The following is a 10,041-nucleotide window of genomic DNA, read 5'->3' as shown; positions in this document are numbered from 1 at the left end:
AGGATTGGCTACAGTTGTGACAGAAGTAAACATAGTCCTTTGTATTTACTAAAACTAGGGGGAATCTTTAAGTTGGCCCCTTACTAGTGTTCTTGGGAACACCAGTGGTCCATTACCTGTCCCTGCCACAGTCTTTCTAGGTGTTGGCCTCTAGCCTCTTTCCTTCATACTTATGGTTATTCAGATCAAATGAATGTGGCTTTTTTCTTTTCACCTGTGAGACTTTCACTTTTTTTTTTCTTTTTTTTTACTTGTTCCCCAGTACCCACTCTTAATTTGGTCTCTGAAGTATTTTCTGGAGGTCTTTCAGGCCCAGGTGTTCTGAGTGCTACACCTAATATTAACTGAGCATGTAATTAACATTGTTTCATCGTTTCCAAATCACTCCGGACGTACAGACTGCCTTTTCATATTTATATACTTAGAATCCAGTGTGGTGCCTGGCATATTACTGCACCTCAGATGTGTGCATGGTTTAAATAGTAGGTATATGTCAACTAGGGAAATAGTATCTTTCCCACCTATACTTGGGTTCCCTTCTGGTCAGTGGCACATGTCTGGTGCTGGGTTTATATCTAAGTGGCTAAATACGCCCCAGCCAGCAGTCTAGGAGCACTGTGAGAATGTAAGTGTGGGGCAAGAGAGGCCCTGGCAGGCAGATGTTGCCCAGCACATTGCTCTTGCCATCTTGAATACTGAACGCACATGAAGCAGTAGCAAAGGCAAGCACTTGGATGCTCTGGATCTGTTTTATCACAAAGAATAGAATATCACAAAGAGCATACATGTACTTTAATGTGGTATAAATTATGAGGTCCTTGTGTAGTAGGAAACAACTGTACAGGTAAGTTACAGGAGTTTGAGTGCTATTTATAAAAATCTACTGAATATTGTTTTGGAGAAGCTTGAAAATGGGAAAAGCACCAAACTTAGAACACATGAATTCTAGGCACAAATGGTCATTCCTTCAGTTTTTTTCTTATAAAAGAGACTTGGACAGATCCTATCAAAGGTTTCTTTTAGTTCTAATATTCTATTTTATAACTGGTAGTTGTGCTATGTCAGGTGTTCACATTAAAAAAAAAAATTGAGAGTGGTGGAATTTTGTTATTAGAATACGAGATACACTTTAACTTGTGGAAATGTAACCTCCTTGAAGGTAGGGACTGGATCTTTTTTTTTTTTTTTTAATATTTCAATATTTATTTTTGAGAGAGAATGAGCAGGGGAGGGGTAGAGAGAGAGACAGAGGATCCAAAGAGGGCTCTGCAGTGACAGCAGAGTCTGATACAAGGCTTGAACTCATGAACTGTGAAATCATGACCTGAGCTGAAATCAGGAATCACCCAGGCACTCCAAGACACGTATCTTACTGTTAGTATCTCTTGCATGTAGTGTGGTGGACTTGGCACATAGTGGGCACTCAGTAATTATTTACTAAATTGTGCTCAGTATCCCTGAGGATGTTTACTTTTCTTCTTCTTCTGAAATTTCCCTAAGTGTTAACTTTTGATTTTTTATTTTAAAAATTTTTATAAAAGCAGTACATATATTTTAAATCACTTAGAATTAATTGAAATCAACCTTCTGTGATGCACCATGTTTATGCTCTTGGCACATTACAAACTCCTTGGAAGTGTGAGAACTCCTGTTTGAGACAAACTACATCAAAACACAGATGCTGAAGTTCAAGAATGTTTGAACATTTGATTTCTATGCCTTATGCTACATTCTGACTCCATATTTAGAAATTATAAAGAACATAGGCTTTTAATCCTGGGTATGAATCCTGCAACCTGTATTACCCTTAGGTAAATTATTTAACCTGACTCTGTTTCTTCATCTGTAAAATAGGAACCAATTTTTAGGAAACTTTGAGCAACACTGTAAAGACTAAAATGTTAACAAAGTGCCTGGCACATAGGATGGATCTTCTTCCTCCCTCTATTGAGCACTAAAGAATATTGCTTCCACATCAACTGTAGAGTGAGACCAAGATACCATTAATACCATATGGGTGAACAAGATAATGCCAGACTGTTTTCCAAAGTGGTTTATAAGAGTTCCCTTTGCTCCACCAAGCTTGCCAATATTTGATACTGTCAACTTTATCAATCTAAAGGGTTCAATGGAATTTTATTCTGATGTTAATTTGCATTTCCTAATTATTAACTTGCATATTCCTAATAATTTCCTAATTATAAAAGACTGATTCAAAATATTTAACAACCAGACATAGCTGATATAGGAGGACCCTCTACCAGTCTAGGTATTAATCTTGTAATTTTTGGTGTGGGGAAATAGGGAATCTAGGGACTTGGGTAGCCAGGGTAGCTTGAGTGTCTCAAGGCAGTGAAACATAAGTATATATATGTACATAAAGTACATAAGTACTTTAATATTTAAGAACTGTACAGCCACATCAGCTAAGTATTAATGTTTACTTCTTTTCTGTGCAATGACTATTTCTCTCCTGACACTTTTTCTATTGGGTTATCTTTGTTGATTCATAGTTACTCATTATATCCTGGATTCTACCAAATTCATTATCAGTATATGCTACATACCATATCCCAGTTGTGTCTTACAAGCAGAAAATTCTTAATTTTCACGTAGAATTTATCACATGTTCACTACAGGCAGCACTTTTTTGTGACTTAACATTTGCTATCTGACAGGGAAAAGTCCTCACCGTATTACCCTTTTTAAGAACATCATGGCTATTCTCGGCTTATCTTCTATATAAATTTTAGAATCCTCTTATTAGGATAATCTGAAGAAATCTTGGGATTTTACACAGATATGCCTTTAGCCAATGGGGTCTAACTTGGGAAGAACTAGCATGATATTAAATCTTCCTATCCACGAACATGGTTATTCCTCCATTTGTGCATATCCTTCTTTTAGTGCCCTTTGATAAAATTTTGTAATTTTCTCCCTAAAAGTATTGTAAATCATTTGATTTATTCCTTCTATATTCTGTCTTGTTATTTTAAAGTGTGCTTAAAAAAAATAATTTGTAAGCTTTTTATTGCTTTTTTAGACAGTGAAGATACAGTAATATTATGAAATGTTTTAATTAAAAAAAATATGAGCAGGATTATATTAAACTGTATAATATATAGTCTATGCCATTGTAACTTAAATAATAAAATCTGCTGTGATTTCAGACCAGCAGATATACCAGGAAGTTCAGGCTTTGGGGTAAATGGAGATACTTTATCAGCACAGGGAGCACATTACTCCAATATTGCTAAATCTTTCAGACTGTGGCTCTTTTGTCTCTTGGCCTTATAGCCTGGACGCAGGAACTCTATCTTTCTCTTCTTGGCTTCACTTTTATTCTTGTGTTTCTTCAGCTTTTTCTTGGCAGCAATATCAGGATTAGTTACGAACTTGAAAAAAGAATAGAAATTTTATATTACTTTAAAAGTAAATATTAAACCAATAAAAACCAAATGCAGAAATGGGCCATTTTGTTCACCTTTAAATATCACAAATGCAGCACATTCCCATTAAAGAAAATCTGGAGCCCCACCTATAAAGTCCCCACTTCTCAAACACAGCCAATTCCTCTTTCCTCTCTGTGTTAAGTGTGACACACACGCATGCACACACCTGTGGTTAAAAATATCTATTAAGGAACACGCTACATTTTCAAACAGCAAACATACCTCTAAAGCCTTCCTCTTTTTCCGGAGTGCCCTTTTCTCATTAGCCTGTTTCTGTACAGAGGCAAAAGCTAAGGAGAAGCTCTCAAGCCCAACCAGCTTTTTGAGTAATTCTATGATTTCCTGCGATAGATTCTTCAGCAGAGGATCTGATCACACACAGAGTAATAATTAGTCATATAGGAAAAGACACATTTAACATCTATAAAACCAAGAACATGCAAAATTCAACCCCTGTGGAATCATCACTTTTATTACCTGAACATTAAACACTCATCTAAAACCAGCCTCTATGTTTCTGAGATGTGAAAAAAGGAAGTGTTGGGTAGGACACTTTCCAGCCACCACCACTCATCTGGGAGGCACTAAAAGTATCACAGACTCCATGAAGCCCACTTACCAGTGGAATCCTGGCTCAGAAGACACTAATTTGAGAAGCTGACAGAAACATTTTGGGTTACTTTATTAACCTGCTCAACTCTGCAGATGGCAAAGGTAAATATTTCTCTATGCCCCTTCTAATTCATGGGTCACAGATGCTTAGTTCTGGCCACAGCTTTTTTTTTTGTTTTTTGTTTTTTTTTTGGTTGTGGGGGGAGGTTAAGACTCCTGAGAAACTGACAAAAATCTTTGCTTTCCCACCCTTCCCTACCTTCTGTCTCCCAAATACACATAACCCACATATTTCTGTATTCAATTTCAGGGCAGCTGTTCTAGATTACAAAGTTTTCTTTGAATATTTCTTGAAGATAAGGACTAGGTCTTTTCTCCAATGTTGAACCCCCAGTACCTGGCAAATATTACATGCTCAATAAATGCTGAATAATGAGAACCAAAGTGGACCTGGCCTTGACCACTGCTTTTTCCTCTCTCAGAGGAAGGAAATGTATAGTTCCTGCTTTGATACTCACTTGTTTTATTTTAAAACTTAATACCTACTTTACCTCCTCTTTCCAACCCCCATTCCCTCTTTTCCTATCATCAAAAGAGAATTTAGGATCAGTGAGGGAAATGTACAAATAAATGCCCAGGCAAGGAAAATGACATATAGGAAAAGTAAACAACATATTTTTAAAGTATTTCCTATTTTTGCCTTACAGTTCACAATAAGAGAATACCATGACATTTTATTGTTCATTATTGTCCATAGCACTATGGGGTTTAGAACCACCTCAACTTATAGTTTTCTTTGAATATTTCATCTATGCTTAGGAGTAAAACATCTTTTAGGAGAGAAACATCACTCTTAGACATGAGGAAGCACACAGAAGGCAGTCGTAGATAAAACAAAGATACCTTACTTGTTTGCTACTGTTTTGATACCTAGCAAGTTTTCTTAAAACTCTGGCAGGGAAGGAAGATAGAAAAGAAGGAAGCATTTAGGAGAGAAGTGAGGATATCTAATGTACAAGTATTCAGAAAACAGGCTGCAGTTACCCTGGTCTGAATAGGTGCTGTTCAGTTCTCGGAACAAAGGAGCTATGATCACTGGGAGATACGGCTTCACCTTGTCTATTCCAAGATCCAATGCCACAGCTCCAAGAAACTTAAAGATGCATGTTCTCTGAAAGTACAGATCATTCATTGTTATCTGAAGTGTTTCTTTTATTGCAGCCATATAAACAATTCAGAAAAGGTCTCTTTGGGGGCAGATATTATTGCTACAGTTTTTGGTTGAAGAGTTTCTAGAGATGTGGGAGCATTACTAATACCACTGAAATACTTTAAAAAAAAAAAAATGACTACTTTCAGGCATTCTGAACATTCACTGCACCTTTAAGGGGTTTCTAGGTGAGTAGGCAGCTTCCAGTTTTGCAATCCAGGACAACTTCTGGATCAACCACAGCAGTGTGGCTGGCTTGCTGTGCTCTTCCTTTGCCTCCTTGTTTTCTTCTTTGTCAGAGTCAATCTCCTCATCTGCACAGGACTTGCGTTTTCTTATTTTCTCTCTGGCTACACCATCTCCCAAAGCTGCTTGTTCTTCCATGTCTTCTTTTATCTCACCTTGCTCATCCTCAGAATCAGATTCCAGTAAATATAAGACTTTGGCTACAAATAACAAATTCTTAACAACCTTTAAAAAAGGAAGGGAGAGAAAGGGAGGAATTGGGACTTTGATTTTGAAACAGATATGGCTCAGTAAAAAATAGGTATTCTACAATTAGGAAAAAACTCCCCCAAAACAGGTATTGCACTATTAAACTGATGATTATTCCATTTTTTGATAATTCAGTTCTACCTTATAGTATACCCAAACCCATTTCCATGTAACTTATCTACTTGACCTAGTTCTACCTTTTAAGGTCACAAAGAATAAGTAAATAATTTCATTCTAGACTATCCATTTACATTTTTGAGAGAACTTTCATCCCTCCTCTATTAAATTTCTTCATAGAAATAACAGTTTCCACTTATTGAGCACTGATTCTATATACAGCATTCTAATTCAACTTTAAAATATCACTATTAGATACTATTATCAGGAGAGAAAATCAAGGCTCAGAGTTACTAAGTGACTCACCCAAAGGCAAAGCAAGTCGTCAGCCAAGATTGAATGGTTTTTAGAATTCAAGCCTAAGTTCTTAAACACTGAGCTCTTCCTCAAATCATGTGATCCAGATAAATAGCCCAGGGACCAATTTTAGTCTTATAATAATGGACCCATATAGTGAGTCCCTAACTCTGACATCCATGAAATCTCTGACATAGATATTTCACATTGATTACGTGACGGAGGAAGTCAAGTTGCTTTTGAGTTCCTTTACCATCCTGGCTGCTCTGTTGGGAGTGCTGTGTGCCAAAAGTTTCCTCCAAATGTAGTACTCAGAATCCCACATACTGTCCAAGGTTAGCTTGGCCATCGAGAATTCATGCCAAGATTATAATTTCCTTCTGGAAGCTTGGTCTCCCTAAAGACAGTCCCAGTTTTGGAGGCCTTTTCCCCTTGTGGCAGCCACTTCACAGTTAACTCACCATAAGATCACAGTGAACTGAATTCCATTAATTTCTTCCATCCTGGGTTAGTACTAGTAAATCCCTTCCTGTCCCTAGTTTCCATGGTTGTATCTTTTAGCCTCTATTAAGACTGATATTTTGTGAAACACCACCTGCTATCTACCCTGGTAGGATTTCTTTGGCTTCACTTTGCTATCCACTGAATAGCTATCCATTCTTTCTCTGGCCCTGCCATATAATGAAGGGTACTATATTTCCATATAAAAAGTGATGGAAATATGAGGGCTTATGGCATCCTACTTGAGATCACTCTTTGGATACAGTGTTCACCTAGCTTCTTGTGTCCCATCACTTAATCTGTATTGCTGCTCCATTGTGTCCATAATGACAAGAGTCACAAATAACGGTCTTGCTCATACCAAGATACCACATCTGTGTATCTCATCTACCAGCCCGATGGCTTTATCAAAGGAGGAAAAAATAAAGGGAATAGACCTTACTCAAAAGTAATTTACATTTACTGCATATTTATACATGCTTCTCTATATTCACAATTTACTTACAGTTACATTCTATAGTATGAAAACAAAGTTTTTAGTGATTTATCTGCCTTTAGTTAAGGATAGACAATTCTCACACCACACTGTAACATGACTATTACTGCTTTCTCTTCAACTTCCAGGGGTAAGGGAAAGAAATTCAGTACTGTAGTTCATTATAGGGACAATGAAAATCAACCAACCAACCAACCAAAGCCCTTCAAAGCTGGTCACAACGTTGAGTAGATGGTTAAAACTGAACATGAAAAGATTAACAGTCAGCCTCTCACTGCACCATCTTTATTGGGCATTTTAAATGAAGCCAAGAATAACCCCAACATAGACTCCAGAGTTGATTAGATTTATAACTGAACATGTATTTCAGTATATGCCTATATTTCATTTAATTCCCCAAGCATTAAAATAGGAAAACAAACCAACAAAACCCCCCACAAATACCAAATGTAAGCCTATTCCTAGACTTGGTAGAACAGATCCCTTCTATTAAACCAGGAGGATGACAATACTCACCTGTTCTCCTAGAGATTGATCTAAGAACTTGGAATGCAACTGATGGCAAGAGGCTAGGGAGATACTTTTCATCTGTGAAAAGAAAATGGACATTGGCAGACACTATGCAGGGTATTTCTGATTGTTTTTAAAAAGTCCAAGTAACCAACCATAATAATATAACTGAAGTGCTAGATTTTGTTCTGAATGACTTGTATAGGTCTGGAGAGGGAAGGTCTCTACTTTCTACCTGCCACAAACATTTTAGCTCAAATAAAGGGGATATTTTCAAGCTTTGGGGATATTAATAATCCCTCAGATTATTAGCAGGAAACTTTACAAAAGTCCAGTATTTTTTTCCTTTTTTTCCCCCTCCATCTTCCAATCATTCACTATTTATGGAGTCTCCACTATGAGTCAGGCATTGTGTTGGGCCCTAGGAAATCAGAGATGGATGTAATGTGGTCTCTACCTAAGATTTTCATGAACATGATCTCAGTCATCAACAGGTTATGAAGGAGGCGGGATAGACAGTATTGCTCTCATTTTAATAAATCCTATTTTCCAGTGTTGATAAAGAACTTGAACCAATAATAGAAGATGAACAACAGAAGTGGACTAGACTGATAGTCTAAAAATTATCTTTGAAAAACCTTGGCCTTGAGGTTGACCCTTTCTAGTTCCCAGCACACCTACAGAAACGTGCAACAAGTCAGCTGTCAGAGTTTTTCCCAAGGGCCAACCCCCAAATAGTTACATGAACCAGAAGGAACATCTCACATAGATCACAAAGGAAAGAAAGGTTTTAGAGAAACCTTACCTTTTGTTCAAGGTCATTTGTTAGAAATCTTACTGCTACAGGTTCTGAGAACTTCTTTTTAGTTGTTTTAGACTTCCATTTTCTAGTAAGTTCCTCTGGTTGGCAAGAGGCAAAGAGCAATCCAAAAATCTGGGCTGCAGTGAGCCACACCCAGCTGTGTGGATGTCTCAGGTGACAATGAACATAACCTAAGGGAACCAAAATGCATTTTCAGATGTCTCACAGCTTTCCCAACTCTTTGGTGGTAAATATGATTAGATTAGGCATTCGCTATCTATTACGTGCTTGGATTTAGGAACCAAAGATGAACAACATCTTTTGGCTGTAACATTTACAATTTCTAAATTAGGTAATATAAATTTGTATACAGGCGCATGTTTGTTCCTAATAGTTATTGAAATTGGTGGAGAGTTATCATTTATTGAGGCTTTCTGTGTGCCAGGCACAGGGCTCAGTGTGTTACATATGTTTCATTTAGACCTCACAACAGTTCTGTGACCTTACAACTGTCAGTTGCATTTTACAGATGAGGAAATGTTTCAGAGGGGCCAGATGAGGCACCACGCTGTAACAGGCAAAACCAGGCCTGGGCCCTAGCTTGATCTGGCCCCAAACCTTACACTCTTATGTTACATGGCCACTCTCCATATATTACACTTGGAAAATACAGTAGAAAAGCCTTGTGGGTTGTAGGGAACAAGATTAAAATTCTGGATGAACCATATCATATCTGAGTCTTAGTCTATGCTGTTATACATTTCATAAACATGGTTTTACTTTTGTTCTATATGTATTGTATTTTCTAATAATCTGGCCATGTCTCTGTGGAATCATACCAGAGTAGGCCATATAGTAATTTAGTAATTTCCATAGGATCAGGAATTCTTTTAAAACAGGTGGGTACTTAAAGCATTCATTCCAATGTCTGTTTCCTATTGGCTAATCAAGATTAAGTATGTTAAATTAAAAATTCTAGGATCTTATTTGTTATTTAAAGAGTGATATACAGGGGCACCTGGGTAGCTCAACTGGTTAAGTGTCCAACTTTGGCTCAGGTCAAGATCTCATGGTTCTTGACTTTGAGCCCCGTGTTGGGCTCTGTACTGACAGCTCAGATCCTGGAGCCTGCTTTGGATTCCATGTCCCCCTCTCTCTCTGCCCCTCCCCTGCTCGTGTGCTCTCTCTCAAAAATAAATATATATATTAAAAAAAAGAGTGATAGACAAAAACTTAAATGTCTCCCAAGGGTTAAATGGTTTACTAAATCATGGCATATTTGCATGGTGGACTATTTACAGCTATTTTAAAAAGCTTTCTACTGAGTGTGTTATAGTATAATATTCTTATTTAGGTATAAACAAGATATAAGTTATATGGAATTATGCAATCTCTGTAAAAAAAACCTGTGTCTATATATAACAAAAAGACAGACTGGATGGAAATATATACCAAATTAACACCAAGCAGCAAGGAAGACTTTGAAAAACTTTCCTTTCTTTTACTTTCCCATAATTAATATTCCTTCTTTTACAAATGAAATGTATTA

At 37.1% G+C, this 10,041-nt stretch overlaps 1 protein-coding gene across 2 annotated transcripts in view; it reads right to left on the bottom strand.

The window, feature by feature from the left end:
* Positions 1-2,476: 2,476 nt before the first annotated feature.
* Positions 2,477-10,041, bottom strand: part of UTP20 (UTP20 small subunit processome component) — a 109,715-nt gene continuing 102,150 nt past the window's right edge. For both annotated transcript variants that reach the window (XM_047065766.1, XM_047065767.1), the window contains exons 57-62: positions 8,496-8,683; positions 7,697-7,768; positions 5,446-5,745; positions 5,109-5,235; positions 3,675-3,820; positions 2,477-3,395 (exon numbers count right to left, since the gene is read on the bottom strand). In XM_047065766.1, coding sequence (XP_046921722.1) covers positions 3,240-3,395; positions 3,675-3,820; positions 5,109-5,235; positions 5,446-5,745; positions 7,697-7,768; positions 8,496-8,683 — 989 coding nt within the window. In that variant the 3' untranslated portion in view covers positions 2,477-3,239. The remainder of the gene's footprint in view (positions 3,396-3,674; positions 3,821-5,108; positions 5,236-5,445; positions 5,746-7,696; positions 7,769-8,495; positions 8,684-10,041) is intronic.

Source organism: Lynx rufus, unplaced genomic scaffold (assembly GCF_022079265.1).
Source record: "Lynx rufus isolate CCGP_SWC_20201006 ecotype Redwood Valley unplaced genomic scaffold, mLynRuf1.p SCAF_7, whole genome shotgun sequence".
In the NCBI taxonomy this organism is placed as follows: domain Eukaryota; kingdom Metazoa; phylum Chordata; class Mammalia; order Carnivora; family Felidae; genus Lynx; species Lynx rufus.
This window is presented reverse-complemented; position numbering and strand designations above follow the sequence as displayed.